Here is a 16,552-nt window from a genome sequence, read left to right as displayed (position 1 = left end):
TACATCCCATTGAAAATCTTTGGGGTGAGCTGAAATCTGCCATTGGGAAAAAGAACCCTGCAAACATTCAAGAACTTGAACAAACTGCAAAGGAAGAGAATTCCAGCTGAGAAGTGCAAGAAGCTTATAGATGGCTACAAGAAACATTTGGAGGCTGTCAGCAATGCCAAAGGATGTGCAACCAATTATTAATCATGGGTTCCTTTACTCCTGCTCATGCTATTTAATCTTTTTTTTTTCTTTGAAATTGCAACATGGAAGTTGAAAAACAATGTTTTATTGTTGTATTACTTTGGACCACTAATTAATAAATCCTGAGGATATAACTTTGGTATATTTCCATTTATTTCTGAAGATATTGTACAGTCTGAAAAAAATGAAGGGGTGCCAATAATGGTGAGCAGCACTGTATATCAAACAGAAGACCGGCACATTGGCTGAAAATGTGGAACGGGGATGTTCTTTCTAAAAGGCAAGCTTTGCCACATTCCTTTTCAGGGGAAATTGGTGTTCGGGCCCGCTCTAGACGAACTATTAGAAAAGGCATCCGGGGAAAACACACACACACACACACACACACACACACACACACACACACACACACACACACACCTTGAGCCGAAAGTGGTTTCGTCCACCATAGACTCAACCTCCACAGTACAGAGGGAAGGGGCAGACGGGACGCTGGAGCAACCCCAAAGGAAGAAGAGGTAGGAAAAATTTTCACGACCAGCGCCAAGATCGACAATGACGCCAGGCATGTAGGGGGCGGAATCGCACGTTTTTTTCCCCCAGTGGCAGATTTCCTCGGCCCAAATAATAAGTAGTACCATTCGTTAGGAAACTATGTAATTATCATTCCTTATCTCAATGACTTTTTAATCATGGCTCTTTCTGTACCACTTCTCAGTGAACATGTACAAACAACGCTTCAAATCCTAACATCTTTGGGATGTTGGTGAATCTGCAGAAGTCGGACTTAAATTCATGAATCAGAAAAGTTTTCCAGTTTTCCTGGGGTTATGTCTAGATTCTCAAAAATAGGCATCCATCTACAAAGAGACAAGCAAATGTGAATTAGATCCAGAAAATATGAAAAACCTTTATCTAGTGGTATGGATCCAGGTCGGTTTCATAGAGACAGAATTTTGGATTTCCTACAAGACAATCTGGGAAGAGGCTTAAAACCTAGTACACTCAAAGTCCAGGTGTCAGCCTTAAGTTGTTTTTTTTGACCAGGATTTAGCAAATTATGGGTGGATAAGAAGGTCCATGACCACAGCATCCCATGTACTCCCAAGAAAGACCAACATAATCCCACTTTGGAACCTAAGTATTGTCCTAAAGGGTCTAACTCTACCTTCTTTTCAGCAAATAGGCTCAGTGGCTTTAAATAAACGGTCCTGGAAGGCAGATTTGTGGCCATAACGGCAAGAAGAGTTCGTGAACTAAAGGCTCTATAAGAGAACCATCTATGAGGATTCTAGAAGATAGAATTGTGTTCTGTCTAGATGCATCTTTTTTTTTTTTTTTTTTAACCAAAAGTGACATCAGAATTTCACATGTCTCAGGAGATAATTCTCCAGCCTGTCAGGATCCTACAAATGACCAAAAAAAAAATCATTTGTTAGGCATATGGAGAACCATTCTTCATTATCTCCAACCTACACTGTCCTGGAAGAAAGACCAGAATCTTTTTATCCAGTATGCTGGATAAAACAAGGGGAAAAAAAAAGGATTTTGAGGAATACCATAGCCAACTGGATTAAGAAAGCTATTTGTGAAGCATATAGAAGTCAGAGTCTATTACCTCAGGAGAAGTTGAGCGCTCACTCCACAAGAGCCATGTCAGGCTCCTGGGCCTGCGACTCTATCGAGCAGATTTGCATAGCAGTCACCTGGTCCTCAGTCCATACCTTCTCTAAGCATTATAGATTAGATTTAATGTATAAGGATTTAGAATTCGGGAGGAAATGGCCAGGGAATGGTCCCTCCCTGAAAATGTTTCTTTGCCATTCTTCCTGTTGTGCCGTCGTGGAGGGTGAGGGGAGAAAATTGAATTAGACTTACCGGTAATTCCTTTTCTACTAACCCTCCACGACAGCACAGGCAATTCCCACCCTCTGTTAATTATGTATTCCTTTATTACTTGCTGTTAAATATTTTGAGCATTCATACTGTGGCCCTTTAGAAAAACACTGAGGATAAGAGGTGAGGAAGGGCTATTTAACCTCTGTTTTCTGTCAATATTAGGGTGAGAAGGTACCTCCCTGTTATGCAGTTGTGGAGGGTTCTTAGAAAAAGGAATTACCGGTAAATCTAATTCCATTTTCCTAAAGTCTGAAACTTTCATTGAGCGTCTTGTAACATGTTCCCTTTTGATCTCTTAGGTAAGGTGCTGTTGTGCAAACTGTCAGCAGTAAGCCTAACAGTCGTTTTAATTTTTATTTTATAAATCTATAGTACACATTAAAAAGTTGCTTATTTTCATATCTCATCAGAAAAATTAGCTTCTTTCTCTGCCAAAATTGATTAGTCATTCCTTAAATTCTCAATTCTGAGGTAAAATCTGTATTTCTGTACTGTTCAGCTAATCTACAAAAAGGATTTCAGCCATTTCAGGGACATTTACCTAATGTTGTATGGCTTACTTCATTACACACATACATATATATATACATATATATATATATACATATATATATATATACATATATATATATATATATATATACACATATATATACACACACACACACACACACAGTATATATTATTGTTACATTGTTGTACTTTGCTGCCATCTACTGACCGTTGTTATATATTGTTCATGTATTATGACCGATTTCCCATAATGCCTCTCTCTGCAACTCCTCCCATCTTGTTTCCTCACATCCTTTCTGCTGGTCAGTGCCATCTTGCAGCACATTCATCAAGACTGAAGAGAGGATTCTCCTGTTACTTCTATCCTCCGCCCTCCACATTCTACCTCATCTTCATCTCTCCATCATCCTCCGACATCTTACCTCATCTCATCAAGGTACTGTGAATAAAACATCTTAAAATTCATCACTGCATCGTCCTTCCCGGATCTACTACGCGCAGTCGGTCAGGCATAAGAGGGGAGGTTAGCGAGTAACACAACCTGCCATTGCTTGTACAGAGATTCATGCTCACTTCCCTCAGACACATCTTACCTACGTACATCAGTGTCAGAATACTTTCCAATTACTGAGATAGAGTTATCAGTAGCAACTGCCATCTCCTTTGTAGATCGGAGGGAGGAGCTCGGCCTCTGGTTTCTCCTACCGTCCACATAGAATTGTATCTGTAGCAACTGCCATCTCCTATATCAGTAATGGGAAAGTTTGTCTTCCCTGAATATGAGAATTTTGATAATGACTGATCAATTTTGGCAGAGATAATCTTATCTCTGATAAGATATATTACAAAGCTGCTTATTTTCATGTGTACTATTGATTTATTAAATAAAAATTAAGGCTGGTGCTGTACAATGACATTTATTACAGTATTGCATTGCAATATCAGATCATTTCCTATGGTGTTGCATTGCGGCTTGCGACTTAATGCAAATGCGACAGTCACAAATGTTTCCAAATGAGTTGGATTTTATGTTGCAAGCCATAAGTGGCTCATTTGTCTGAGTCTACGTTCACACGCTGCGTTTTTGCGGCGTTTTTTTCTGCAGGCAAAACCTGCTCTCTTGGAAGTAAAGAAGCTGCTTACAAAAAAAGTTGCATTTTTTTTTTTTTTGGGGGGGGGGGGGGCACTAAACTTTATCAGCATGCACAAGGGAACAAAAACGCAGCAAAACCTGACACCTGCGTTTTTTTGTTACTCTGAAATATGGGACATGATGCAGTTTGCAAAGACACAGCAGTTTTCTAAATCAGTCAGGAAAAATAAAACAAAAACAAGTGTGTGCATGAGATTTCTGAAATCTCAGCTTTTGCTGGTACTGTAAAAAGCAGCTTAAAATTTTCATTAAAAAAAAAAAAAAAACGCAAAGTGTGAACATAGTCTTAGACTTCAATGCAGGTTACAAGAAACAAGTCATGTTGCTGCTGAGCGAAATAAATATATAGCCTGATAAGAACTCTAAAAGTCGCAGAAAAGTTGCACAGTTTGTGGAGCGACCATTCTAAAAATTGCTGTTGAATGAAAAATAGTGTAGCCCCAAGGCTTGGTCTTCCAGACTGTAACTTCCTTCACTTCTCAGCACACAAGTTTTCAACGTACAGTATGTAATCTGGCTTCCGGTAGTTCTGCATTATAATCTCATTGAAAATTCTTACTTTTAAGAAATAATACAGTAAGAATCATTGCAAGACTTTTATTTTCTACATGCAGACTAGTCTGCATTAATGCTAAACAGTACACTTCTGAAAAATACTAAAATACTTAAAAAACTATACATTATGTAAACAAAACATAAATAAGACAATGTTCTTTATACAGAATATTTAGTAAAGAATGTTAAGGGTAAAGAATATGTACAAGTTTACAATTTTGCTAAAACCCTTTGAACACAAATATTTACCCCCCTCAAACAAAAATGATTTTATTGTTTTTTTACAAATGTAGAAAGACAAATACTGCTCTAGATAAACTACAAAAATATTCAAATAGAAGTGCAAATAGCTAGACTATCAATGGCAAACTATACTGGCTGATCAAAGTGAATCATCATTCACTTAAAGCAGATGCCACTCTCTGCTCTACTTATGAACCTAGAAAAAAAAAAAAGGAATAAAAAACCAAAAAAAATAAACTACAACCAGTAAGATAACTGCTTAAACCGTACTTAATGAAGTGCATGTGAAACATCTAACAAAGCTTTGTCAGTTTATCATTTCAATAAGTGCCACAAAATCTACCTTTTCATCATATAATCTCATTTAAGATGCTACAGTGTGCTGCTTTTCTGGTGAAGAAGACGGATTGACAAAAGAGGCAGAACTTGTCATGTTCTCTGAAGCAGGTACTAGATTGGCAGAAGATTCGCCTACACTTAAAATAATTTGCTCCTTGACAGATATACTTTTAGGCAATTGCATTACATTACTTGGTTGTGGATAGCTGCCCTGTGGTATGCATGGAACGATGCGAGGTTGAGGTACAGTGGTTAATGCAGGACATGTGGAAATCCTGTCGACTGAAGATACAGGACATGGAGAGACAACTCTAGATGTCATATTTCCATACTGAGTAGTATTCTGTACAGAAGGTAGCAATTTCGGAGCGGCCACAGAATACATATTTAAGGGTTGTTCTGAAGTCGGCACTGGTGCCACATTTTGCTTTAGAGACTGTCTCACTGTGGTGTTATTCAGGAGAGAATTAGAACATGTTTGCACACTACTGCCAACTAAAGGAAGTCCTTGTTTAGCATTTGTGGATAAAAGTAGAACATGACTTCCTGCCCCAAGACCTTGAGGAGGAACGATTAAGCGTGTACCATTAATAGTAATCCGAGTTCCAGGTACCAATGGCGTGCTCGTATTAATAACCAGTTTCTGATGAGTACAGTCATTCAACTGTGACTTTAACTGGGTGACTGTAGTGGATGAAAATGGCGGTAGAGCTTGATAAGGAGAGTCAACAGAGCTAGATTTACATAAAGTAGGTGTTAAAGGAGAATTCAATATCACCTGTGGCTTGGTGGCATTTGTTGAGAGAATTTTAGGACACATTTCTGAGATATATTGAGTTTTCTCCATTCGTTCCTTAGTTACTGGCAGAAAAGCGGCAGTCATTGGAGTTTTTAGGTGTGAACTCTCCCCTAGACTAGGGGATGTTACAGGTATTTGTAAAGAAGATAATGCATTTTTTACCTGTCCAGTCATTTGTGTTGACAGTAAGACTGATGATGAAAGATGCCCAGTTTTCACAGTTGATAATGCTACAGTACTCCCTCCATTTGAGGGGCACAAACTCTTGAAAAAAGGTGGTAATGACTTTGAAAGGTCTATTCCACTAGAGAGAGTTGTGCCCTGCTTTGCTGTGGCCATCACAGTACTTGTTGCAGAAGTCTTTGTTACAGGCACAGTATGGACAAGGTTTGAACTTGCAACTTGGCCATTTTGCCCTTTTAAATTAAAATTATCTACAGAGGAAATGGCAAAGTCTTTATTAGAATTGTCAACTACCTTGCCCAATGTTTTTTGTAAAATATTAATAGGTAGAACATCTTTCATACCACTAGTGGAATTGACAATAGTCTGTCCTATGGTTAATCCAATCTTTACATCCTTCACTTGAGACACAATTGGTGCAGAACTTGTCTTTATTGGTGACGTCATGGTGGAAGGTATTAAAATAATTTGTGGAGACTCAGCCGGCTTGACATAGGTTTTGCAAATAATAGTGGGATTAGCCAGTTTTGAGCTTTGTAGTGCAACATTTGTGCTTGATGAACTAGTTGGAACTTGAGTGTTAATAAAAACAAATTTTTGCGGTGTTACTGCAGATGTTGTCAGCATGCTTATTGTTGGAGCACTGGGAGATGCGAGAATAGGAGGGGGAGTAATCAGCAGAACTTTATGGAGGGAGGATCCGCTACGTAAATCACCCTTTGAAGTAGTAGTGTCAGGCTGGACCACAGAAAGACTACTTTCTGCTTGTTTTAGGTCTGTGTTCTTGTTTATAGCACTACCACACTGTTCACCACTGATACAAGTAGGAATATTTACAGCAATATTTGTCGTAGCTTGGGAAACTGTAGGCCAATGAACTGGATGAACACTGTTGACTAGATTAGAAGAACGCACAGACTTTTCTGTAGTTTTACATATCCTTGAAATAGGATACGTGACTGGTGTTGACTTAGTGTTTATTTCTGTCAGATGACTTCTGTCACCAAAAGCTGATGAAGACTGCAGGATAGAAGATTGGGGTACTGGCATAACATTGGAAGAAGCAGAGGTTTTAGATCTTGAGACTAAGAATGACTGAAGCTGTGGGGTTAAAGTAAATAAGGAGTTTGATACTGGAGTAACTTGTTCTTGGCTTGGCTGCACTTTCACAAGCCCAGTATTGCCACCCCTTGTCCTTACAAGAATTGACTGTGAATCTCTTATGCATTCAGTTTTTAATTCTTGTTTTGCTTCCGATGTATCTGTCTGTGGTGCACTGGATACATTTACTATGTGGTTAGCTATAACCGCTCTGCCTGTATTTGGTGGGACACCTCCAGGGTCAGAATGCACTGGTGCTGACCTTACTGATGGTGGCATGGATATAGGCAAATTAGCTGTCAAAATGGAAGTATTGCTTTTACTTGTTTCACAGGGTGATGCTGTGGAACTACAAGCAAATGGTATGGTTGGTTGGGAAACAACAGCAGTTGAACACGTTGTGGAATGTACTGTACTTTTGTTTAACGCTGTGACAAGTTGTGCAGTTTTCTCTGCATTTATATAACCTACAGAAGAAGAAATTGATGATGAAACAGCAGACTTCATAATTTTGCCAGATACATCTGGCTGAGCATGGTGGTTATCATGTCTGGATAGCTTTTCATCTTTTTGCTGGATAATCAGGTTTTTAGGCAGAAGTAGAACCTGTTGCATTAGTTTCTCTCCCGTTTTAGTATCTACTACAGGTTGCACCTGAATCTTTACAGGGGAGTTCTGTAGAACAGGGACACAGTGTCCATCTGGGAGCTTATATATCATCTGCAATGGAGGTTTTAAAGAATTCGGACAAGGCAATGCAGACTGCAATGGGAATAAATTTTGAGCATTTTGAGAAATGGGTTTAACAGACTGTGCAAGTTGGCTTGTTAAGGTCACTTTGTTCCCAAGATTTTTGGCTAGCAAAGCCTGTATTGGCTTGCTTCCTCTGACCGCATCTAGGGGTGAAGCACACATGATATCCGCTCTTATTTCTGCAGCATCCAGTTGATTTTTCCACTGGCTTTCTAAGCATGTTATTCTGTCCCTGCCATCCAAGGAGGAACCGGAGATTTCAGGAGTGCTTAATTTTATTCTTTTTTGTTGGCAAGTGACTTTCTCTTCATTATATGGGTAAATATACTGTCTGTTCAGACGTTTACAGCTTCTTTCTGGCAATTCTTTTAAAGAAGAATCTTGCCTAACCATCTTGGTTTTTCCACATGTTCCAATCTCTGAATCCACTAGCTTCTCTGTAAAACAAATATAAAAAAACAAAATCAATAAATATTACTCTATTTTATATGATTATCCGGAATACATAGTGTATATGTAAAAGTAACTGCCAAATCTTAAAGAGGTATTGATGTAAAAAAAACATTTTAGTTCTATGGCTCCACCTCTGTCATCTCCAACGTGCCCACGATCCGGAATAGCAGCGTTTTGGAAGCAGCTCACCTGCGCTGCGTTCTACATTAGAAGCACAGGGGATGGGATTTACCTGCGTGATTAGAATGCAGCGAAAATACACAGCTTCCAAAACGCGGCTATATCCTGATTGTAGGCACATAACCATTCATCATTTTGCAACACAAGTTTGTCAGCAACCATCACTAAGATGAGGAGGAGCTTGCTTCATGTTTTCACAGCTCTATTCAATATGCATTATTGGAGACATAGAAACAGGCAAGTAAAGTTTCTTCACTATTTCAGTGACTCTCAGAAAGGACTTGCTTGGCCTCACAGCATTTCATCACCTTAGACACCAAAATGACGTGTATAGCAAAACAATGGAGCCCCATTTTCCACAGACAGGGTCTCAAAAGTTATAAAATATTGTAAAAAACGTTGCTGGAGTCAAGATATATACAAATCACTGAATCTTTGAATACTTCTGAATTGCATTTAAGGCACATTTACTATGTTACAGATATTCAAAGATATGAATTTGACATGAATAACCCTTTACAAGCCAAAGAAAAATATCTGTATTAGGGCATGTTTTATGAAAAGTAATTTCACATGAATTTAAATCAAAATGCAATTGCAAACTGGACCTTAAAGAAGTTGTCCACTTAGACAACTCCTTGTCATAACCCATGATTGGCCCCAATAAAATAAAAAGCTTCTTCTCCCCTCCCATGCCGTTGCTGCCCCAGTGGTGTCTGCACCCACGGTCCCATGGCACGCGTGCGGTGTTGTGACACGTGAGCCAGGCGCCCAATCAGTGCTGGCGTCACTGTCCCCGCCTTAGGACAAATTGAACATGAAGTCAAATCAGCTGCAGCCCGGACTTCCTCTTCATGTTCAAGTCAACAGAAGGCGGAGACAGTGACAAGCGCTGATTGGGCGCCTGGCTCACGTGTCACAACACCGCACAAGAGCCCCCGGGAGTGCGAGTGTCGACACTGCTGGAACGGCTCCGACAGGAAAGGTGAGTATAGGCTTTGTTATTTTATCGGGGGCAAACATTTAGATCAAGAAGGGGTTTTCTAGTAGTGGACAACCCCTTCAACTGTTAGGCTGGGTGCCCACGTAGCGTTTTTCAAGCGTTTATGCTGCGGAATTTCCACAGCGGAAACGCTTGTTAAACGCTAGGTAATCCGCACCCCATGGTCCCCAAGGGGATTCCGCATGTTCTATGCACATGCTGTGGATTTTTCCGCAGCGTTTATGCTGCGTTCAAAAATCCGCAGCATGTCATTTAATTTTGCGGAAGCGCAGCGGAACTCCCGCCATTGACTTGCATTGAAACGCATAGAAACCGCGACTGTACATTTGTACAAGCGGCTTCTATGCGTCTCTATGTGCGGATGGTACCCAGTTCTGGAGGAGAGGAGACGCTCATCCAGACCTGGGTACCATTGTACCTGTAAAAAAAGAATAAAATAACAAATAAAGTTATATTCACCTGTCCGGCTTCTTCTCTCTGAATGCCGGCATCGCTTGAGGACCTGCGGTGACGTCACAGTCATGTGACCGCAGGCCCTTCACCGCTCTGTCTCACGATATGCCGGCAACCAGACAGGAACGAGCGCTGCAGCACTCGCCGGGGCCTCGGGGGTGAGTATAACTTTGTTTTAATTTTTACGGTTCACACTGTATAAATCCATGCCAGTTGCATGGATTTATACAGTGTGACGTAGTTAGCATCACTTGGAAAGTGCTTGACATCGCCTGGAAAGCGCTTGTCAATCTGCATGCGGAAACGCATGTGAATCCGCATGTATTCTGCAGGAAAAACGCATGCACAATCTGCATGCGTTTTTTCTGCCAGGGAGATGCAGAAATGCTGCAGAAATTTTCTGCATCGTGGGCACATACCCTTAGGTGTAAATGTACCGGCTGATTGGAGGAATTTGTAATAATGTAAGGTTCTAACCGTCCTCCAATTGCTACACCTCACAATACACTCATCAAGAAAGGAGCAACCAGTTACATTACGTAAAACATCACACATACACTTACAGTTTACGCTCTTACTTTAAGACAACTCTTCAAAGCTCAGGGGAATACCTGTTTGCAGTAAATCATGTAGGTATTACAATGTTTTAACATGTGGCAAGTAACAAGAAAAGGGTACAATATCTCATAGGCAAAAGTTAGTTATAAGCAAATTTATGTAAAATAAAAGTATAGGCTGTTTTTTTTTTTTTTTTTTTTTTAAATCTGTTTATTTTCTGATTAAATATTTTGTGTTCCATGCTCTTTACATGATTATCAATTCAGCCTCTGGATATATTATAATTTTAAGAAGACTGCATTCCCTGACCCAAACGTACAGAGCAAAAACTGAAGAATGATCTGTACAAACCTGAAACTGTCAGTCTATCTTGACTGCTCAGTGGCCTGTGTGAAAATGTAAGCTTAAATTTAACTAGATTTTGGTAGTTTTCTACAGAAAGATTATATCCGTCTCATATTAAAGGGAATCTATCAGTAGGATCAACCCTCCTAAGCAGTCTCTATGGGCATGTAGGTCATAGAAAGTTGGATGAATTGATACCTTGATATCTGTGATCTGATTCCAGAGAAATCCAGGTGTTTGGTTTGGTGTTGGGACTAAGGGCAGGTCACTGATCTGCATGAGAATCTGCCGCCAGAGTGTATTTAAATGAAAGCTGGCTTCAGCCGTGTGAGAGACATGTAATGACTGACAGCCTGCTCTCCTGATCTACAAGTCTCACACTGGTAACAGCCGCTTTTCATTTAAAATAAGCTCTAGAGCAGGGGTCTCAAACTCAGCTGGGCATATGGGCCGAACACGGAAAAACATTTAATTTGGGGGGCCGCATTATTTGCATGACAAAGTGACATTTTTAGTGATACCATTTTATTTTCTATACACCTTTTGAACTGGTCCTCATCTTGCAGACATGGTCTCCCATCCAGGTCCCCCATATTGCAGACATGGTCCCCCATCCAGGTCCCCCCCCCCCCCCCCCAATACAGCGCACAGGGTCCCCATCCCCCCCAATACAGCGCTCAGGTCCCCTGTGGTGTATTTCACATGACAAAAAAAAAAAAAAAGGATTCACCTGTCCTCCGTTCCCTCGGCGTCTTTTCTGCACCTGTGGCCCGCAGGCACAGACCCCGTAACGGTCGCAGCTCTCTCCAGCAGCCGCCATCAGCGCTGTAATGCAGAGACCGGCTCTCTGTACAGCAATACCAGTGTCACCCACCAGCCTATCAGAGGCCAGCAGCTGACATCTGCGCGTGTCAGTGACGTCATACGCTGCTGCGCTGGGATGCAGATGTCAGCTGCTGGCCTCTGATAAGCCGGCGGCTGACAATGGTATTGCTGTGCAGAGAGCCGGTCTCTGCGCGGCAATACACTGCCGCGATCGTTACGGGGTCTGTGCCTGCGGGCCGCAAGAAGCAGCCAGAGGGGCCGCATGCGGCCCGCGTGTTTGAGACCCCTGCTCTAGAGGCAGACTCTGGGAAATCTATGTCTGGCCTATAGATCTTAACAGCTCATTTACACATTAGGAAAATGGGGATTTCTCTAGCATAAATCAGATCATATATATCAAGATATACTTTTATTCAACTTTATAGGACCTACATGCGCATATAGTTGGCCGAGGAGGGTTGATCATACTGACAGATTCCATTTAATGATCAGAACAAGGGATTTTGAGCCTCTGTTCCTTGTATTTTGCCATTATCATCACTCCCACAGACAGCGAATTGAGCGGTTATGCATGACCTTGGCTCCATGCAATCTTTAGACTGTTCTAGTAATTGAGGGTGCCCAGTGATCATATAGTTACAAACTAAAGTTGTTGGAAAACCCCTTTCATTTTAGATTTGAAAATACTGCACAAAAATATAACCTCTCTACCAAGAACACCCAAGAAAGGTGTAACCTAGACCATTAGTGAAGTTTGTATAATATTTAGATTTGAGAGTCCTCAGTGGTTGTTACCTTTTAATGGCCAACTGAAAAGATGGTAAATTGCAAGCTTTCGAGACTACTCAGGTCTCTTCATCAGGCATAGTATACCAGAAAATCTGAAGAGTCACATATTTATACACAATAAGACACAAAAATGATGCCATAGATAAGACAGGTGATGGAAAGCAGAGTAATTATCAAAGAGATAAACAGTTCTGCCTATAAATATTTTAGCAGTTAAGGAGTGTAAAGGTTTTATTGTCCTGTGACTAGGTCCAGTGTTATGATGGCCTCATAAGTCTGAGGGGCACATTCCTTAGTTGATGAAGAATGACATAAATCCATGCGACACATTCATTCCTGTTCTGGAAGTGTTAAAGGTCATCATCAGTTCTGAGATTCTGCTTTCTCTTTGAAATTTGAAGTTACCTTTTAATACGAGTAATTTCATGTCAAGAGCCACCAGAATATCAAGGAATCATCTCCTACATTACAAAACCAAATGGGTGCCTCTAGTAGTCACCTACAATCCAAATCTGGAGGCGCTAAGGAGAGCTGCACGGAAACTACAACCCTTACTACAAGAAGATGCCCGATTACAATCCATATTTCCAGACCCCCCACTTCTGTGTTTCAGGCAGCCCCCAAATCAAAGAAGCATCATTGTCAGAAGCTCCCTGTCATCTCCACCAGCTACAGGTACCTTTGCTGGCAACCAGAAAAAATGTAACACCTGTCTGTTTATAATGACCACAGACAAGATAAAGATCCCCAATTCACATCAGGACTATAAGATCCCAGGTACTTTCAGCTGTATCACATCTAATGTAGTGTACTTAATTATATGTACCAAATGTCCAGCTGGGGGTCTTTATGTAGGGGAGACAGGGCAAAAACTTAGGACAAGGATGAATCATCATCGCCACACAATTAAAGAAAAAAGAATAGATCTACCTGTAGCCAAGCATTTTTGTTCCCCTGATCACAGCATAAAAGACATGAAATTACTGGTATTAAAAAGGTAAATTCAAATTTCAAAGAGAAAGAAGAATCTCAGAATATAAACTGATGATGACCTTTAAACACTTTCAGTGCAGGAATGAATGTGTTGCATGGATTTATGTCATTCTGCATCAACTAAGGAATGTGCTTGCAGGATCAGAGTCCACAGTTCAGGTTAGAGGTGCAATCAATTAGGAGAACAACGCCCCCGAGCAAGCAGTAAGCTGGGAGGCAGTGCACTCCTGATGACCTATAACGAGCGAACCCCTTTAAAAAAATTTTTTCGAAAGGAGTATTGGGCACCTTTACCGCATAAGTAAAGAAGGGCTACAGTTACAACTGTCACAAAAGTCTTAACACTGTACTTGGGGCAACAGGAAGCAAGAAATTATATTAACCCCTTCACCCCCGAGCCTATTTTCACCTACCTGACCAGGCCAATTTTCACAATTCTCACCAGTGTCACTTTATGAGGTAATAACTCTGGAACGCTTCAATGTATCCCAGTGATGGAGATTATTTTTCTGTGACATATTGTAGTTTATATTAGTGGTAAATTTAGGTTCATATTTTTTTGCATTTATTTGTGAAAATATCGGAATTTTGGCAAAAAATTTGAACGTTTCGCAATTTCTAAACTTTTCATTTTTATGTTCTTAAACCAGATAGTTACAGATGCATCTCACTAATTTAGAATATCATCAAAAAGTTAATTTATTTCAGTTCTTCAATACAAAAAGTGAAACACATATTATATAGTCATTACAGAGTGTTTATTTCTGTTAATGTTGATTATGGATTACAGCCAATGAAAACACAAAAGTCATTATCTCAGTAAATTAGAATACTTTATAACAGCTTGAAAAATGATTTTAAAATCCAAAATGTTGGCCTACTGAAATGTTTGTTCAGTAAATGCACTCAATACTTGGTCAGGGCTCCTTTTGCATCAATTACTGCATCAATGCAGGGTGGCATGTAGTCGATCAGCCTGTGGCACTGCTGAGGTGTTATGGAAGCCCAGGTTGCTTTGATAGCAGCCTTCAGCTCATCTGAATTGTTGGGTCTGGTGTCTCATCTTCCTCTTGACAATACTCCATAGATTCTCAATGGGGTTAAGGTCAGGCGAGTTTGCTGGCCAATCAAGCACAGTGATACTGTTGTTTTTAAACCAGGTATTGGTACTTTTGGCAGTGTGGACAGGTGCCAAGTCCTGCTGGAGAATGAAATTTCCATCTCCAAAAAGCTTGTCGGCAGAGGGAAGCATGAAGTGCTCTAACATTTCCTGGTAGACGGCTTTGCTGACTTTGGTCTTGATAAAACACAGTGGACCTACACCAGCACATGACATGGCTCCCCAAACCATCACTGATTGTGGAAACTTCACACTAGACCTCGAGCAGCTTGGATTGTGGCCTCTCCACTCTTCCTCCAGACTCTGGGACCTTGTGGAGTGTGTCAATGACTGCCTTCTGGACATCTGTCAAGTCAGCAGTCTTCCCCATGATTGTGGAGCCTACTGAAACAGACTAAATCGACCTTTTTAAACGCTTAGGAAGCCTTTGCAGGTTTTCTGTTAATTATTTTCATTTACTGAAATAATGACTTTTGTGTTTTCATTGACTGTAAGCCATAATCATTAACAGAAATAAACACTTGAAATAGATCACCGTTTGTAATGACTCTATACGAGTTTCACTTTTTGTATTGAAGAACTGAAATTAACTTTTTGATGATATTCTAATTTAGTGAGATGCACCTGTATATCACAAAGAAAAATTAATAAGTAATATTTACCACATCTACTTTACATCAGCATCATTTTTGAACATTTTTTATTCTATTACGAAGTTAGAAGGGTTAAAAGTTTCAGCAATTTCTAATTTTTCCAACAAAATTTACAAAACCAATTGATTTAGGGACCACATCACATGTGAAGTGAGTTTGGGGGGCCTATATGTCAGAAAATACCAAAAAGTGATATCATTTTAAAAACTGCACCTCTCAAAGTGCTCAAAACTACATTCAATAAAGTTATTTAACCCTTCAGATGCTTCACAGGAATTAAAGCAATGTGGAAGAAAAAAAATGAAAAATTGTACTTTTTCCAAAATACTTTAACCTCAAATGTTACCTTTGTAAAAATGTAATAGGAGAAAATGGAGGGTACAATTTGTTGTGCAGTTTCTCCCAAGTATGCCAATACTCTATATGTGGGGGAAAACTACTGTTTCAGCACACAGCAGGGCTCAGAAGGGAAGGACCATTTGACTTTTAGAACGCAAAAATTGGTGGGAATCGATAGAGGACGTTATGTCAAGTTTGCAGAGCCCCTGATGTACCTAAACAGTGGAAATCCCCCTACAAGTGACCTTATTTTGGAAACTACACCCCTCAAGGAACTTATCTAGAGGTGTGGTGTGCACTTTGAACCCACAGGTAGTTCAGAGAATTTTTTTATAACATTGAGCCATGAAAATGAAAACAAAAACATGTTTCCTGCAAAAATGTTGCTTTAGCCCCAAAGTTTGCATTTTCACAAGGATAATAGGAGAAAATGGACGATACAATTTGCTGTTCAATTTTTCCTGAGTTCGCAGATACCCCATATATGGCAGAAAACTACTTTCTGGGCGCACGACAGTAAAGGATCACCAATTGAATTCTGGAGTTCAGATTCTGATAGAATGGTTTGAGGGTGCCATGTCACATTGATAAAGCCCCTGAGGTGCCAAAACAGCGGAACCCCCCCATAAATTATCCCATTTTACAAACTACACCCCTATTGAATTCATTTAGGGGTGCAGTGAGCATGTTGAAACATGTGCCTCAGAATTTTATACCACTGGACAGTGAAGAATGAATAATTACATTTTTACCACTAAAATGTTGTTTTAGCCCCCAAATTTTTAATTTTTATAAATGGCTAGTAGGAAAAAAATGGACCTCTCAGTTTGTTATGCAATTTCTTCTGAGAGTTCCCAATTACATTTAGGGTATTGACGCAACTTTTCAGGAACAGTGGAAAGCTCCGGAAAGAAGGAGTGCCATATTATAGCGCACATTTTGCGGTTATGGTTTGTGGGAGCCATGACCCACTGGAAGAGCCCCTGAGGTGCCAGAACAGCAGAACCCCCCCCCCCCCCTATAAGTGACCCCAAACTACACCTCTCAATGAATTAATCTAAAAATGCAGTGATCATATTGATACAGAATTTTATACCATCGGGCAGTGAAG

At 40.2% G+C, this 16,552-nt stretch overlaps 1 protein-coding gene across 2 annotated transcripts in view; it reads right to left on the bottom strand.

Moving 5' to 3' along the window:
• Positions 1-4,340: 4,340 nt before the first annotated feature.
• BRD10 (bromodomain containing 10) overlaps positions 4,341-16,552 on the bottom strand; it is a 76,839-nt gene continuing 64,627 nt past the window's right edge. The window contains exon 8 of one of the 2 annotated variants that reach the window (XM_073668958.1): positions 4,341-8,167. In XM_073668958.1, the coding sequence (XP_073525059.1) occupies positions 4,920-8,167 (3,248 nt within the window). In that variant the 3' untranslated portion in view covers positions 4,341-4,919. The remainder of the gene's footprint in view (positions 8,168-16,552) is intronic. The other variant, XM_073668951.1, reaches the window with a different exon arrangement.

Source organism: Phyllobates terribilis, unplaced genomic scaffold (assembly GCF_046119375.1).
Source record: "Phyllobates terribilis strain yellow unplaced genomic scaffold, ASM4611937v1 Scaffold_1__5_contigs__length_1240528914, whole genome shotgun sequence".
NCBI lineage: Eukaryota > Metazoa > Chordata > Amphibia > Anura > Dendrobatidae > Phyllobates > Phyllobates terribilis.
This window is presented reverse-complemented; position numbering and strand designations above follow the sequence as displayed.